General features: G+C 35.1%; 1 protein-coding gene across 13 annotated transcripts in view; it reads left to right on the plus strand.

Annotated features, from left to right (window-relative positions):
• LOC141553065 (scavenger receptor cysteine-rich domain-containing protein DMBT1-like) overlaps positions 1–6203 on the plus strand; it is a 64710-nt gene extending 58507 nt beyond the window's left edge. For all 13 annotated transcript variants that reach the window (XM_074284953.1, XM_074284952.1, XM_074284945.1 and 10 more), the window contains 3 exons: positions 1963–2360; positions 4540–4793; positions 5655–6203. In XM_074284953.1, the coding sequence (XP_074141054.1) occupies positions 1963–2360; positions 4540–4793; positions 5655–5659 (657 nt within the window). In that variant the 3' untranslated portion in view covers positions 5660–6203. The remainder of the gene's footprint in view (positions 1–1962; positions 2361–4539; positions 4794–5654) is intronic.
• Positions 6204–17966: the final 11763 nt, after the last annotated feature.

Genomic DNA, 17966 nt, shown 5'->3' on the forward strand with positions numbered 1-17966 from the left:
AAATCCTGGGACTTATAACTATTTACTTTATAGAAGGGGAAGCTGAAGATCCAAGAAGTTAAGTAGCTTGCATAAGGATGGCAAGGGCAATGGAGCTGGGTTTCAAAGTCAGGCCTTTTGATTTCCAAAGTGAAACTCTTTGCCATGAAGTACTCAGAATGGTAGATACATGCATCCTTGAACCACTGACTCAAATATAGTGATATTTATTTTGGAAAAAAATCAACTTTAAAAATATAATTTGTCCTATTTATGGATATAGAGCATAGGACTTAGAATTATTTTCCTGGACAATCAATCAATCAACTTATCAACAATTATATATTTAGAGCATGCTATGTGCCAGGTATTGTGCTAATCCTTGGGGAGACAAGGGCAAAAGTGAGAAAGCCTCAGCCCACTAGAAGCTCACTTTTAAACAGATAATGTCTCTAGGAGGGATATTTAACCTTCACAGTTTATTGTTGTGTATCACCTTTGGAGAAGTTTTGATTCAGGAATCTCATAAACCTCACTGCTGGAGGGGAGGGAGGAATATATTATTTAGAGGGAAGGGACTGGATTTGGAAGGAGAGGTTTATAAGACTGATATGGGAGAGAAGTTGACTTTTTAGGAATAAAATCCCTCACAAAGTACCTGAAAGCAAGTTGTAAAATGTTACTCAGGAGCAATGGTTGTCTTATTGAAAACAAACAATCAATATCTAAATTCCAGTAGCACTGCACCTCTGAACTTCAAGTGAACTAGAGAAATATCTAGTAAAATCTCACTTTTAACAAAGAAAATAAGTAGACCTAAGAGGGTAAATGATCTGTTTAAAGTCACATAGAGAGTTAATGGAAGACTGGAAGCTAAAAGGCAAGACTCCTGACAATCAGTCTGGTTTTCTAAATTGCATTAAAGGCTCACCACAGCAACGAAGTGGGGTTCTGTGGAGGCTGCTAAAATATAAAGCAAGAAAAATCTTGAAAGTCAATTTCTCTTGGCTTCAGTTTCCATTTCTGTAAAATAAGATGACTTCTTATGGATCACTTCCTTGTTGTGGAGAAGAGCTACTTGAGTAGTGCAATGACACTGTGAATTATACCATTCAGGGTTCCCCAAAATGGATAGGTCATGGTGGAACATTCTGACAAAAGATGACCCACTAAAGAGAAATGGCAAGCCATTCCAATATCTCTATAAGAAAATTCTATGGACAGAATTAAAATGCTAAAAGATGTGACATCAGAAGATGAGCCCCTCATGTCAGAAGCTGTCCGATGTGTGAGATAGTAGAAGACAGAAGAGTCTGGCTATGTTATGGTTCCTGGGGGTCAGAAAGAGCCAACAACAACAAAAGCAGGATGGTAGAATCGAATGGCCTCTAGGGGCCCTTCTAGGTTTTAAATCAATAACCCTATGAAGATTTGAGGTATTGAGTCTCATCTATTACCTTATTTTATTTTCTACCAGGTAGATAAAACTGATTCTTTTACCTATCTGTTCAGGTGTGTTTTCCAAGGGAGCAAAGGGCAAAGAGGTACACACTCACAAATAGTAATACATTTGTGTCAAATCCCTATAGTTTAGTTTGGCTGAAGTGTAAGGACAAAGTCTTGCTAATCAAGTTTGACCAGCTTGTTAGCATCAGGTAGCCGTGGTGTGATTGGGACTGAGTTTCATAAATATTTCAATACTCATTTGAATCAAACTCATTTGGTCAGCATTGCATAGTAGAGTCTATAATACAGCTCTTTCACTAGCTAGCTTTGAGACTTTTAACAAATCATTTCTCTGCATCTTACTTTCTTCATCTGGAAAATAGAGGCAATCATGTTTTCACTCCTTATTTCATAGGACGGTTGTGAACAGTTTGTAAATTTCTTGTAATGTATACATGTGTCACAATGATTATTATTTTTGATGCAATTATTATGGTGTTAACATCTTTCTGATTATATCCCTGTTTTCCCTCACAGATAAACAGTGATACTGTCATCTATAGCAATGTCCTTCTATCAAATCAACCTATTCAACCAAATAGTGTCATCATAAGACATAAAAGTCTCCAATTCTATGTTAGCTGCAAAATGTTCAGAGACACCTGGGTAGAAACTATGTTTGTTAGTAATGGGACTGCTGAAATCAAACAAATCCAGTATGGCAGTTTCCATGTGAATATGTCTTTTTACAAAACTTCTTCTTTCTTCCAACCTGTGAATACTACACCATATCTTGTACAACTCAATCAGAAGTTGTACCTTCAAGCAGAACTTCACCCCTCTGATTCCAATCTGGCATTGTTTTTGGACACCTGCATAGCATCTCCAAATAGACTTGATTTCACGACCTTGACTTATGATTTAATCAGAAATGGGTAAGGATTTTTTCTTTTGTTGCCTAAATTTAACTTTCCTTCATTAAAATAAAAACATTCAAGGGATAGATTTTTTGGATAATTAGTACTGATAAACCATGAAGTTCTTATAATAACAACAGAAACAATAATAGTAATTATCTTATTTTGGTCAGTTGACTTTTTTAAAAAAGTATTTCAAAATTCATTTGCATCTAATAGTTCATATTCTCCTCATAACAGTCTCATTTAGTAGGCTTAGTACTCTTGAACCCATTTAATAGAGGAAGAAATTTAGGCTCAGAGAGATTTAATGACTCTGTCTAAAGTCAGATAGAAAGTGAGCAACTGAGTTCACATCCAGAAATTATGACTTCCAAATAGCCTTGTTGCTAAAGAATTTTCAAATATATTATTCCAATTTTTTGCTTAATAAATACAATTGCAAATTAAATATTTCTTGTATTATAGCAATCTTGTGGCCCAAGCTCATCTTTATGAACATCAAATTTATACTTGTTAATGAGATATATCAGACTCATGTATACTGAGTCCAGGTTAGCCTAATAGAGGTGAATTTTATTCCTATTAAATCACTGAAATTAGAGGTAGTAGGGGGTAGTAGAATGAAGACTAGTCAAAAAGTAGCAAGTATTGAGTTCAAGTCCTAGCCATATGATCATGGCACACAATTGAACTTTTCTGGGTTTCAGTTTTTTTCTCTGTAAATGAAAGGATTGAATCACATGATTTCTAAAGGCTTTGTCAATCTAAATACATGGGTGATTTATCTCTGCTTCTCCTTAGCTATTCTGTTGTTCAATAACCTTTCCCTTAGGAGAATGGGGTTGTGGGTCTTTAATTTTCAAGTTTATCTTGTATTCATCCTCTTCAGATATACTTGGTACTATTAGTCATTTCTTGTCGTTTTATCTCTGATGATATAATTCCCTGTATCTAGAAATATCCTCTTTTTCATCTTTGGCTACTGAAATCCACTCATCTTTTAAGATCTAACTCCAATCTCATCTTTTTCATGAAAATTTCTTCTTTCCTCTGATCTCACAGTTTTAAATGTTCCTTTTATATGCTTATTATATTCTATTTTATATCACGTCCATGAGTTTACATTTTTTGCCCTGTCTCCGCCCACTTATTTATGAGAGAAAGTAAAATGTAATGTGAAGAATTTTGGATTTAGAGACAAAGAGTCCTTCATTCAGATCACAGTTCTGACCTTTACTAGTTCTGTGATCATAGACAAGCTATGCATTATCAGTTTCCATTGCCTTGCTTGAAAATTGGAGATAACTTCATGAAGTTATTGTGAGAAAAAGCATATTATTATTTGACTATAAGCTTCCAGAGAGAAAATAACATTATTCCCTTAATTCTAAGGACAGGGCCTTTTACATAGAATATACTTAATAAATATCAAAAACATGTTTCTATATAAAAACATATTCTGAATTTTAACAACTGAATTATCCATAATCACTTACTAGCTTTGAGACTTTTAACAAATCATTTCTCTGCATCTTACTTTCTTCATCTGGAAAATAGAGGCAATCATGTTTTCACTCCCCATTTCATAGGACAGTTGTGAACAGAAGCTCTTTGTAAATTTCTTTTAACATATACATGTATCACAATGATTATTATTTTTGATGTAATTATTATTGTGTTAACAACTTTCTGATTACATCGCTATAATCTTTCAAATGTTTATAAATGTGTAATATAATATACATATTATATGTAGTTATATGCTATATAATGTATATCATATGTACATGTGTGTATGCAACTACACATGTCTAATTATCCACCTAGAATGACTTGAGAAAAGGCATCATGGCATAATAGACATAATAACACTAGCTTTGGAATCTATTTTAGAATTGGATTTTTTCATTTGTCAGTTGAACAAGTCACTTCCTAAGACTCCATTTGGGTTCTCATCTATCATGGATAGAATTAGACAAAAGCTCTAAGACTCATGTCAATGGAAGACTCCTAAGTTCTGCTTCCTAACTGATTTACTGCTTCTTAAGTCACTGTTGACATATTTCTGAGTAGGTGATAAGAAGTGGGTCACTGTGTTCCAGGGACAAATAGGGCAACATTTTATTCTGGTGTTTTAACGTATTGGTGAAAGCAATCAGTTTTTTTTTTTTTTTCTTTTTCTTTTTGCTTTCAGGTGTAAGAAGGACAAAACCTTTGAATTATATAACTCACCATATGACTCACCACGTCAAGCTCGTTTTGGATTCAGGGCCTTTGGCTTCCTGAATAGATACCCATCTGTTTACCTGAAGTGCAAATTCCTGGTGTGTCAGGCCTTTGATTATTCTTCCCGATGCTACAGAGGATGTGTAACAAGATCCAAAAGAGACACAAGTCTCTATCAGGAGAAAGTGGATGTTGTTTTGGGGCCATTCAAACTGAAATCTGGTAAATTCAAAACTTGGTGAACTCAGATATCTCTAGGAACTAAGTGATTAAGCTAGTTCAATGAGAAAATTATTTGTGACTAGAAAGGCAATTCTAATATGACTAGATTTAATTCTTTTTCTTTGAGCCAATTGATTTGTGTAAAAACATTATGCATTTCCCTTGAAAAATGTACTTGGTGACAAAAAAAAACTTCTTAGAACACAATCCAGAGTGATCTTAGCTCTAAAGTAAATGTAGAAACCTGGGAAAAGAAATGAGAATTCAGCAAACATTTACTGTCAGGACACAAAGTTGAGGCCATGCATTAGGCTAATAGTTATATGTGGCAATAATCAAAAGAAATATGACATATTCTCTTAGGATGTATCTGAATTTATATATCATTATCAGTGATGTGCTGGTAAATGTTTAACAACCTGTTCTCTAGAGGAAAAAAATTAAATTGGACACATTTTAAAGTTTCAGATAAATTCATCTTAAGTTTAAATATTAGCAAAGCAATAAATCAAGTTTCAATTTGTAGCATTTGCCAATCCAAGGTCATAAAGAAAATTTAAACATTTTCTTTTGTGAATCAGTTGAGCTAATTCTATCATGCCACTGAAACATAATAATAACTTCAGGAAGATTGCCTGATGTCAATGGTATCAAGTTTGAGTTTCCTTAGCTAAAAATGGGCCTATATGCTAACCCCCTTTTTTTGTCCAAGTGCTAGTGTATTTGCTAGAATTCAACAAGAGTTGTACAATTGAAATTCAGAAGTTTGACTTTAGGTCTTGGATTTATCAGTGCTTGCTAAATTCCTGATATCAAATAACTAGGACAAAAATATGACCATGTTTTCTCATATCTTCTTAGATTGAGACAGATGTTGATGGCTGGATTGAATGAATCCCAGAAGGACTCTGAACTCCCTTGCTCTCTCTGCTCCTTTATATTGAAGAGAAAGAAATATCTTTTCTAAAGAGATCTCTTTTCCATAAGATGTGAAAACAAAGTCCATCTATTTCCCTCTTTGGCACAATTCATTGGAAGCCTTGCAGTCCAAGAAAAGTTACATTCAAGAAATTAGCATGAAAAAATATGCCCTATGGATTGAGTTGGATTTGGTTTATATTGGCATGATTGAGCTGGAGGTGGGAATGGGGCAGGTAGTTGTGAATTCTCCATGTTGTTCAGTAGGCTAGATTTGATTGAAACATTAAGCAGTTTTTTTTCTAAAATTTGAAATTCTAAAATTTGAAAAAATCCAATTAGAAGAAAAACTTCTCTAGATAGGATTCCTAACATTTGGTCTGTATTTGGAAAAAATATTAAAAATGGAAAATTAATGTAAACCCCTTAATGGAAATCATAGCCTTATTTTGAAGGACCATGGCCTGAATAAAATATCTTTGTTAAAGCAAATATTGGTATTATCAGTATTTTCTGAAAGGACATTTGAACATTGAAATGTCTATCAGTTATTGGAAGAGATTGTTTCATATAATTTTCTGTAGGTCTTGGAGCAGCCTTCCTTTCAGCAGAGTAATCACCACAAGAATAGCCAGTTATTAAAGTCCAAAAGTCTTTATTGTCTCCTGGTGCTCAGCTAGCTTTCTCGTGGCCATCAGAGGGGATTTAGTTTCAGTGGAGAAAATGCAGGAGGACAGGTCTGCCACCACTGTGGTGTGAGATAAAATGAGTTTGAGTCCAAGGGCTTGTGCTTCAACCTCCAGCCGCCACAAAGATGGACATTGGAATGAATCTCTCTCCGCCTCCCTTGGCTGAGTTTGTCTCAGTTTATATGCTCTACTCTGAGTATAAACCAATCATTATGTCACTAGGAAATCATTATTTGTTGTAAGATTAAATAAATTCATTAAATCTGAATTTAGAGAACTATTAATCACCATGCTAAACTAGATAACCATTGTTTCATCAATTCCACTGACTTAGTACCTTGCAGGAATCCTAGTTTCAGAGTTCTGGCCCATAACAGTTTCAACTTAGTATGGTGGGACTGATGGGAAAAAAGATTTGTGATCTAGTGAATAAGAAATTAGGAAATCTTGGTTTAAATGCCTGGTCTACTCTGTCACACAACTTTCCTTTTTGGAAATGTTTCATTATCTATAAAATGTGGGAAGCTGGGCTACATTAGTATTTGTCAAAGTCAACTCAAACAAAATTGACATTTACTAAGTGTCTCCTATGTGACCATGATAAATGCTAAGGATACAAAGAAAACAAAAAAGAAAAAAGGCAAATCAGTTCCTGTTCTTCCAAATTTTCAAGGTGCTCACAATCTAATGGAAACAAGTTGCAAAGAATCTTGCACGAGCTATATATACAGAATAAATTGAAGATCATCCCAGAAGTTAGGTACAAATGTTTCAAGGATTGAGAGATGATGGAATTGCAATTAGGACTTGAAGGAATCCCAGGACAAGGGATTAGATGTGGGAGAAAATTCTAGGCATAGAGAACAGTGAGTTTTTGAGTTTGGAGTATGGACTTTAAGTGTTAAGAATAAAAAAGTCAGTGTCACTTTCACAATGATCACCTTGGTCCCTGCTGCCTGAAGTCCAAATGTAGTTATATTTAATTTGTCCTCTAGGGTTCTTTAGAACTTTTATTGAAGTTTGAGAGTATCTACCTTCTCTGAAATTGACTCAAGCTCCCATTGGTTGTTTTCCCCTAATTTTAGGAGTTCTATTTAACCATTTACTATCAAAGTAACTTTTGCATGGGGACAGAGCCAAGATGAAGGAAAAGACACCCAAGTCTCTCTGAGTTCTCCTTTACCCTCAAAAGGGGAGGGACTTTAAGGGAAGGGAGGGATCCTAAAGAAAGAAGGCTGAATGAGGCAAGTGGTGCTCATGAGTGTAATACTGAGGAGGGGGGAAAAGGGGAAAGTAAAAAAGAAAAGCGTAATCTGGGGTTAACTAGATGACAGGAAATATAGAATTAGCAATTTTAACCATAAATGTGAATGGGGTAAACTCCCCCATAAAGCAGAGGTAGATAGCAGACTGGATTAAAGGCCAGAATCCTATAATATGTTGTTTACAGGAAACATACTTGAAGCAGGGCGACACATACAGGGTAAAGGTAAAAGTCTGGAGCAGAATTTACTATGCTTCAGGTGAAGTAAAAAAAAGCAGGGGTAGCCATCTCAAACCAAGCAAAAGCAAAAATTGATCCAATTAAAAGAGATAAGAAAGGGCATTATATCTTGATGAAGGGTAGCATAGATAATGAAGTGATATCAATACTAAAGATATATGCACCAAGTAATATAACATCTAAATTCCTAAAGAAGTTAAGAGAGCTGCTAGAAGAAATAGACAGCAAAACTATAATAGTGGGAGATCTCAACCTTGCACTATCAGAATTAGATAAATCAAACCACAAAATAAATAAGAAAGAAGTTAAAGAGATAAATAGAACACTAAAAAAATTAGGTATGATAGATCTTTGGAGAAAACTAAATGGAGACAGAAAGGAGTATACTTTCTTCTCAACAGTTCATGAAACCTATACAAAAATTGACCATATATTAGGACATAAAGACCTCAAATTCAAATGCAGAAGGCAGAAATAGTAAATGCATTCTTTTCAGATCATGATGCAATAAAAATTACATTCAATAAAAAGCTGGGGGAAAATAGACCAAAAAGTTATTGGAAACTAAATAATCTCATCCTAAAGAATGATTGGGTGAAACAGCAAATCATAGACACAATTAATAATTTCACCCAAGAGAATGACAATAATGAGATGACATACCAAAATGTGTGGGATGCAACCAAAGCAGTAATAAGGGGAAATTTTATATCTCTAGAGGCCTACTTGCATAAAATAGAGAAAGAAAAGATCAATGAATTAGATTTGCAACTAAAAAAGCTAGAAAAAGAGCAAATTAAAAAACCCCAAACACTAAACTTGAAATTCTAAAAATAAAATGAGAGATTAATAAAATTGGAAGTAAAAAAAAAAAAACTTGAATTAATAAATAAAACTAAGAGTTGGTTCTATGAAAAAAACAACAAAATAGATAAACCCTTGGTAAATTTGATTAGAAAAAGTAAAGAGGAAAACCAAATTGTTAATCTTAAAAATGAAAAGAGAGAATTTGCCACTAATGAAAAGGAAATTAGAGCGATAATTAGGAGTTACTTTGCTCAACTTTATGCCGATATATTTGATAACTTAAATGAAATGGATGAATACCTTCAAAAATATAGGTTGCCCAGATTAACAGAGGAAGAAGTAAATTGGTTAAATAGTCCCATTTTAGAAAAAGAAACAGAACAAGCTATTAATCAACTCCCTAAGAAAAAATACCCAGGACCAGATGGATTTACATGTGAATTCTACCAAACATTTAAAGAACAATTAACTCCAATAGGGAGTTTAGGGATTTAAATAGGGATTTAAGGAATCGTACCAAATTCCTTTTATGACACAGCCAAGGTACTGATACTTAAACCAAATAGGACAAAAACAGAGAAAGAAAAATATAGACCAATCTCCCTAATGAACATTGATGCAAAATTCTTAAATAAAATATTGGCAAAAAGATTACAGAAAATCATCCCCAGGACAATACACTATGACCAAGTAGGATTTCTACCAGGAATGAAGGACTGGTTCAATATTAGGAAAACTATTAATATAATTGACTACATCACTAAGCAATTTAACAAAAACCATATGATCATCTTAATAGATGCAGAAAAAGCATTTGATAAAATCCAACACCCATTCCTATTAAAAACACTCTAGGGTATAGGAATAAATGGACTTTTCCTTAAAATAGTAGCATCTATTTAAAACCATCAATAAGCATCATATTTAATGGTGATAAACTGGAACCACTCCCAATTCAGGAGTGAAACAAGGTTGCCCACTATCACCATTACTATTCAATTGAAATGATAAAACAAACAAAATAAAAATAAAATCCAAAGTAACTTTTGCAAAGGAATATCTACTTCAAAGGCATGGGTAAAACAAACATTCAAACATTCATTTCTGTTAGGATAATTACTAGGTGCTAAGTAGGTTGTCTGGTACTTAACAATTCTCTAACTCAGAGTTCACATCTTTAAAGGAGTTTCCACCTTTAAAGGAGTTTGCCCATTGGTTCTGTAAGGAGTTCCCACAAGCCCATGGAGTACCCACAAGCCCATTCTCTGGGAGGATATAAGGAGCCAACATTGAATGGGGAAGTCAGTCTGGATTGGGTCAAGGAGAAGACTTCCCAGGAGAACTTCAGGGAAGCTCCAGGAGATTCAGAGAGCCAGGCTTCAGTGGATTCGCAAGTCCAGACTGCTCATGGACTTCTGGGAGATTCACATCTAGGATTGAATTCTGGGAAACCCACAATCCCACACTCTCGGAGGCAGAGTCTGATTCCCACACTCTAGGAGATTCAGGAGTCAAGATTTCATTCCCACATCTACCTTCTGGCTGGAGGCTTTGGATTCAGAGGGAGCTAGAGACTGAAGCTGGCTGGAGACATTCTGACAGGAAAAGATTCAAGAGTTTGAAGGACACATAGGATCTGGACTTTAACTCCTGGCTGCATTTTGAGATTATTGAACTGAAACTAAAACTAAGGCTGGCTCCAGAAGCTCCCCAAGAGATCTGCCCCCAGAGAACGATCGCAATTTAGAGACAAGTTCTGAAATCCTACTCACATTGAGAATGGGTTAAAGAGGGAACAATGCCTTTATATCTTGGAGGTATAAATTCTTAAAATTTATAAAGAAAAAGGAGAAAATAAGATGGAGAACACAAGTATGTAGTTTAATGGGAATGGAATAAGATTGTAGATTAATCAGAATAAGATGAAGAGGAAGTGAAAAGGTAGGAAAATAGCAGAGGGAAGAGTGAGGGGAAGTTAAGTAATAGCAAGACAAGCTAGCAAATAGAAGTAAGGTAGAATCATCAGTAGGGATAGGAACCAAGAGATATGCACAAATACAATAATAATGATTAGGAGTAGAATTTATTAGAAAAAAAGCAGGGGCAGTAATCATTGATCTCTGACAAAATTAAGGTTAAAATATTTTCAATCAAAAGAGAAAATAGGGCAACTATATTATATGTCAGCCATACTGATACTGTTTTTGACTATTCAGAACAGCTAGATATTAGGTTGGAATATTGCTGTGACATAGGAAATAAAGAACTAGTGGATTTAGAAAGATATGGAAAGACTTGGAGAAACAGAGGAGAAATAAAGTACAACCTTACATAGATGTATATTTGTGTATGATTACAGATATCCATGTAGATATGTGTATTTGTGTATGTATCTATACATATCTGTGTATGTATCTATACATATCTGTGCTTAATTGTAACCTTCTTGGGAAAGGTGAAAAGAGAGGAAAGTGGGAAAAAAGAATAAAGTAAAACATGCAAAATATTAAAAAAAGAAAAGCTAAAAGGAAGCAAAGATGGACAGTTCTGAATACAATGTATTCCATTATTATATAGCTTTCTTGACATGGAAATTTGTTACATATTTTGAATCCTCTCTTGTGTTCTGCTGTGCACATGACAATTTTTTTTCTTTTTTCTGTTTTTTTCCTATTTTCTTTTTGTATTCCTTTTTATTCCTATTTTGTATTTGTTTTAAATAAATATGTACATTAAAAAAATAATTTTAGAGGTCACCTTGTCCAGCCTTCTCAATTTACATATGAGGAAAATGAGATCCATTGAGGTTAGGGGACTTGCCCAAGTAATAAATGGCAGAGATGGTATTTGAATGTAAGTTCTTTGACTTTGACTCCAATCCAATATTTTTTCCATAGGACCTTGTAACTTTTCACTTCTAAAACAGGGGAATTAGACTATTTAACCTCTAAAATTTCTTCTAGTTCTAATTCTATGGTCCTGTGATCTTTTTAATCCAGTACCTTTCACTAAAAAAGTCATACTATAAAGTATGATTTTAATAACCACTAGTTCATATCCACAACAACTCTAAGAGGTTGGTCAAAGAAGAATTAACAACCACATAGAATAATTTTATACACACACTTGCAATAGCAAGTTGTACATATTAGATTTGTGGTTTCATGTATAATCATTTTATTTGTTGTGCTAGGTTATAGAAGTACTTGTTTTGTTTCATGAATTAAGAATAAAATGCATTTACAAAAAAAAAAAAAGAATTAACATCCTACTTAATAGAGAACACTGCTGCTCAGAGTTTGAATTACTTATTTATGGTCACACAGGCCTCCAATATAATTGCAAAAGCCATCTGGCTACTCTTTCCTTTCCCAACAAGCCTGAGAGGTTAGTGTCTTCAGTCAAGGCACTGAGTGAACGAACACAAATGAAAACTGGAGAGAGAACTGAGTGAGCTTCCTTGAACAAGGTGGTGACAGGGAATGGGCTGTAACAAAAATGTTTTTGTTTCCAGAGAAGAGGGGAGGAAACAGTCAAATTTTTGGCTTCTTTAGCTCATTGTGAAACCACAGTGTGAAAGGTCAAACATTACTCCATCTGTCTCCCCTTCTGTGCCATGACTTTCCATTCATTCCCTCTCCTGACTCTTAAAATACTTGGAATCCCAAGGAGTCCAATTACCAGGCTTCTCCATGAGATACCTCCTGAAATCCAGTGTCTGCCTTTACAGAAGCCTGAATGTCCTAAAAGCAGTGCCATAAAGGAATGATAACCAAGCCTGAGACCCCATTTCTAAAAGGTTGCAAATTCCTGCTCTAAACAGCACTTAGACACACCATGCTTTCTGAGGTTGGATATGCATCAATCACTCTGAGCAGAATAATTAATCTCCAAAACCCAATAGAACACATAAAAAATATTTCATGCGCATGCTAACTACTGCTTAATTCTTACATCTTTCCCCCAACAGCAATGCCTTTTCCTTTCTGCTTTAAAACAAAACAAACAAAAACTCACTTGATTCAATTATGCCTCCTAGCATCATTCTATCTCTCCTCTCTTTTGCAGCTAGAACTGGCATATCCACTCCCTCTGTGCAGCTCGGTGACACAGTGGATAAAGTAGTGGTCTTGGAGTCAAGAAGACTCAAATCCTGATTTCAAATCTGGTCTCAGATAGTTACTAGCTAGATGAGCCTGGGCAAATTATTTAAACCTGTTTGCTTCAATTTCCTTATCTAAAAAATGAACATCATTAGCAAATAACCACTCTAGTATCTTTGCCAAGTAAACTTCAATTGAGGTCACAAAGAATAAGACATGACTGAACACTACTGAATAACAACAACCACTTACTCTCCTTGTCTTCTCTTTCAGAATGCAGTATGGTTTCCAACCTCATCATTCAACTTTTTTCAAAGTCATCAATGATCTCTTAATTGCCAAATCAGTTGGGCTCCTCTTGATGCTCATTTCAATCTTTCTGCAACCCCTTTAACAGCATCAATAACCCTCTTCTGCTGGATATCTCCTCTCTAGGTTTTCACAGCAACACTCTCCAAGTTTTCTTACCTGTCTGACCACTCCTCCTCAAAGCTTGGCTGGATCTTCATCAAGGTCACCCAGTTTTTGATACCTCGATCATCCACTTCTCTTTGATCTTTTCTCTTTCAGTTTTTGTGACACTGTTCTCTCTCTGGTGTTGGATGACTATGAGGAAGTAATTTAAGCTCCATGAAGGTCAGTTTTTCTTAACATTTGTTAAGTGGACTAGTAATTCTACCTACTCTTAGAGTTGTTGTGAGAATCAAATGAGATAATGGATGTCCAAGTATCTCATTGTTTTAGTGTATAATGAAGGGGACTAATTAAAAAGATCATGAGACCACAGAAGAGAGCTAGGAGATTTTAGAAGTCATGTAGTCCTTTTTCTTTTATTCTAAATATGAAAGGCTACAAAGTACAGTGGAAAGTACTGGATTTGGAAGCAACAGATCTATTGTTTAGTAAATCTTTGTTGACTTAGTCTTTTGAAATCTAGTCATTTAAAATTTTGTTCAGTCCTAAAGTACTAAAGAATTCTGAATTTGGAAGCAATAATGTACCACTGGTACATTCATTCATCTTAACATCAATCTCTTCATCAATGGAATAATGGGGTTAAGTTAAGAGGCTGCTAAAGTTCCTTATGGATTTAAATTCTATTATGTTTAAATTTTGAGGCATCTGTCCTGAGATGGCCTTCTTCTTTGAATTCCCAGACTTTTTATTGTATATGCTACTTTTTTTTAGTATACTATTTTAATGTACTACTTCTAATGTTCTAAGATATCATGAATATTTTTATTTTTAAAAATACTTATTATTTGAAGTTATTTTGTATACCATACTGTTCTAGAATATCTCAGAGATTATCTAACTCAACCCATGCCCAACCCAAAAGTTCCTCTAAAATTTCTCCAACAAGTGAATATCTTTGCTTAAAAGACCTCCATGTAGGGAAAACCAACTAGTTTTGGATGGTAGCTCATTCACTCTATATTTCCTTATATAAACCAAAATCTAACTTCCTGAAATTTCACTCCTGCTTTCCATTTTGTCCTTTTGGAGAGAAGTTGAGTGAGTATATTTGTGTATTCACATGACAGTTCTTAAAGGGAGCTACCATGCCCTTCTCATGTCTTCTCTTTCTTCCACTTCCTTTTTCTGATCCTTGTATGGCATGGCTTGAGGGCTTAAAAGAATTAGTTTAAAAATTCTTCTTGTGTTCTTCTGAACACTTCAGCTTATGAATCTTTCTTAAATTTAAGTACAATATGTAAGATATGTCTTGACCAGCATAGCACGCAACAAATTTTTTATCTCTTTGTGGGCACTGCCTACAGGTAGCTAAACTAGGGGGAGAAGTTGTTAAAGGCAGGAAGACCTGAGTTCAAAACCTGTTTCAGATATTTATTAGCTTTTTGACCTTGGACAAATCTCTTATAATGCCTCTCTGCCTATTTTCTTTTTGTTCCCCTCTAAAATAGGGATAATAATAGTAGTTAACTCACAGAGTTGTTGGATGAAACAAAAGAGATATCTGTACAGTATTTAATACATAATAGGAGTTTAATATCTCTCCCTCCATTTTCTCACCCTTCCCTCCCTCCATTTCCTCACCCCTTTCTCCCTCTTCTTCCTTCCTCTTCCCTCCCTCTTCTTCCTCTCTCTTCTCTCCCTTTCTCCCTCTCTTCCTCCATTCTTCTTCTCCTTCCCCCCTCTCCTTCCCTCCCTCTTCTCCTTCCCCCCTCTCCTTCCCTCTCTCTTCTCCTTCCCCCTCTCCTTCCCTCCCTCTTCTCCCTTCCCCCTTCCATCCTTCCATTTTCTCCTTCCCTCCTCCCTCCTTCTATTTCTCCCTTCTCCCTCCCCCCTCCATCTTCTCCCTTCCCCCTTTTCCTCTCCACTTTCTCCCTCCCTTCTCCCTCTTAAGAACCACCCCTAAGTGAAGGGACAGATCAATTCTCTGAGAGCCTCCACAGTTGTGGATCATAACATCTGAAGGAGTTGCAAAGCAGCCTTTACTACGTTGCTTGTGGACTAGGAATGAAATAAATTGGAGGCAGAGGGAAGAGGAGAGAGGTCAGACAACACAACTGCCTCTCAATTTCCTTGTATCATCATCATCAACATCATCTGCTCACATGAAGAAACAAGTTTGAGTTAGACCTCCAGCAGCCACTGGCAGGTGGATCCCTTACCACGACACTTCCCTCCCTACTTCCCTTCTGCTTCCCTTCCTTCCCTTCCTTCCCTTCCTTCCTTCCTTCCTTCACTTCTAGCATCCTTTTAATCCTGACCAAATCTCTTCATCTTTATGAACCTCAGTTTTCCCAACTGTAAAATGGAGAAAATATTTATAATACCCACTTCATGATTTTGTCAGTGAAGTACTTTATAAATAGCAAACATCATATAAATGTGAGTTATTATTCTTATCCTTCTCCCCAATCTTGAATTCTATTTATTATTTTCCAGCTTTCATAACTGCACTGAAGTCTGAGGCCCTTTAGGATAAACTCTCTCTGAGCTCCAATCAAAAGCTGGCTTTGTGCCACATAAAAATGAAAACTAAAAAGTTTTCAAGGTATCTTACATAGATCTTCTGATCTTCACAACTACCTTTTGAAGCAAGTACTATTATACAAATGAGGAAACTGAGGATAATTAAAAGGTGAATTGGCTTGCTCAATGTCACTCAGTTAATAAGTGCCTAAAGCAGGATTTAAATTTATGACTTTCTGATTCTAACACTATCTAAAATCAGTCCAGTAAAATAAATTTGTTGCATTGCATTTTTTCTGAAAATGTATGTCTCATTCTGTACCTATCAAGAAGTAGAAAGAAAGATTTACCTTCAGTTTTCTGGAGTCCTGATCCTTGTATCATCAAAGTTGTCTGGAGTCACGATTAGTCATGGCATCATTGTAGTTCTCATGCCATTTAAAATTGTTCTTCTTTGCAATGTTGTACTAATTTCATACATTATTTTCCTTGTTCCCACTTTCTTCTGCATCACATGAGTTTATTTAAGTATCCAAGGCTTTTCTGAAATCTTGCTTTATAGTTGTTTTATCTCTTTCTTTTTGAGACTCTTTTTCTCCTGCCCACACTGGAAGTGAAGTGCCCCCTGTCAGGCTAACCTCATTGGTGAGAGGTATAGAAATTTTGACCTGCTTCATTTCTGACCTGTGTCTTCTTTAGGCATCTTGTCCACCCCTCTCCCTACCCTAAATGCATATACTTCTAATCTGGCTCTACCATTTCTCAGAACTCCTGAGTTCAAGTTAAACTTGAGCCTAAGTCTATGTAGTGGCAGGAATTAAAACTGTGTGCTATCACATCCAGTCTTCAACCATTTCTTATTGTATAGTAATATCCCTTTACATTATTATGCCATAATTTGCTTATCCATTCTGCAAATGATCTGTACCCACTTTGTTTCCAATTCTTTGATATGAAAGAACTGCTTCTACAAGGAGTTGCATATATTTGTAGCATACACTTAGTAATGGAGTATGCACAGTTTAGTATCTTTTTGTTTTTTACCATAGTTTCAGAATGTTTTCTAGGATAGACCAATTCAATAGTATTATAGCTTGCCTATTTTCTTTACAATCCCTCCAATAATTGTCAATTTCTCTTCTTGTCATCTTGACCAATAAAATGATTGAAAGATAGAAACTTATAATTATTTAATGTTTATTTTTTTATTATTAGTGAACTGGAGCTTTTTCTATAAGATTGTTAATAGGTTGTATTCTTCTTTTAAGACTAATCCTTGATCATTTATCTAATAAGAAATGACTCATTTTCTCATATATTAGAATCATTTCCCTATTTCTTTCATATAAGCCCTTAATCAGAAAAATGTGATGAAAAAAATTATCTTCAAATGTTTTCCTGCATATTCAAAATGCACTAATCTCCTAATTCTTTCTTTCTTTCTTTCTTTCTTTCTTTCTTTCTTTCTTTCTTTCTTTCTTTCTTTCTTTCTTTCTTTCTTTCTTTCCTTTTTTCTTCCTTCCTTCCTTCCTTCCTTCCTTCCTTCCTTCCTTCCTTCCTTCCTTCCTTCCTTCCTTCCTTCCTTCCTTCCTTCCTTCCTTCCTTTCTTTCTTTCTTTCTTTCTTTCTTTCTTTCTTTCTTTCTTTCTTTCTTTCTTTCTTTCTTTCTTTCTTTCTTTCTTTCTTTCTTTCTTTCTTTCTTTCTTTCTTTCTTTTCTTTCTTTCTTTCTGGCTGAGACAGTTGGGATTAAGTAATTTTTCCAGGATCACATAGCTAGGAAGTATTAAGTGTCTGAGATCAGATTTGAACTCAGGTCCTCCTCTTGATTTCAGGGGTGGTGTTCTATCTACTTTGCCACCTAGCTGCTCCCTGGTCTCCTAATTCTAATTGCATTAACTGTATAATCAAAATGTATATAATTAGGGGTAGCTAAGTCACTTAACCTCAATTACCTCAGCAAAAAAAAAATGTATATAATTAAAATTGTATGTCTACTCTCAGAATCTCTACTTCTTGTTTTGTTAAGAACCTTTCCCTTATCCATAGCTATGAAAGATAGCTCCTTCCTTGATTCTCTAATTTATTTATGATATGATCTTTTGTAATTGGCTGCATATCCATTTGGAATTCATTATTGACATGTGGTGTGAGATGTGGGTTTAAACCTAACTTCAGCAATATTTTTTCCAGCTTTCTCAGCAGTTCTGGTTGA

The sequence above is a fragment of the Sminthopsis crassicaudata genome, chromosome 2 (assembly GCF_048593235.1).
Source record: "Sminthopsis crassicaudata isolate SCR6 chromosome 2, ASM4859323v1, whole genome shotgun sequence".
NCBI classification, from domain to species: domain Eukaryota; kingdom Metazoa; phylum Chordata; class Mammalia; order Dasyuromorphia; family Dasyuridae; genus Sminthopsis; species Sminthopsis crassicaudata.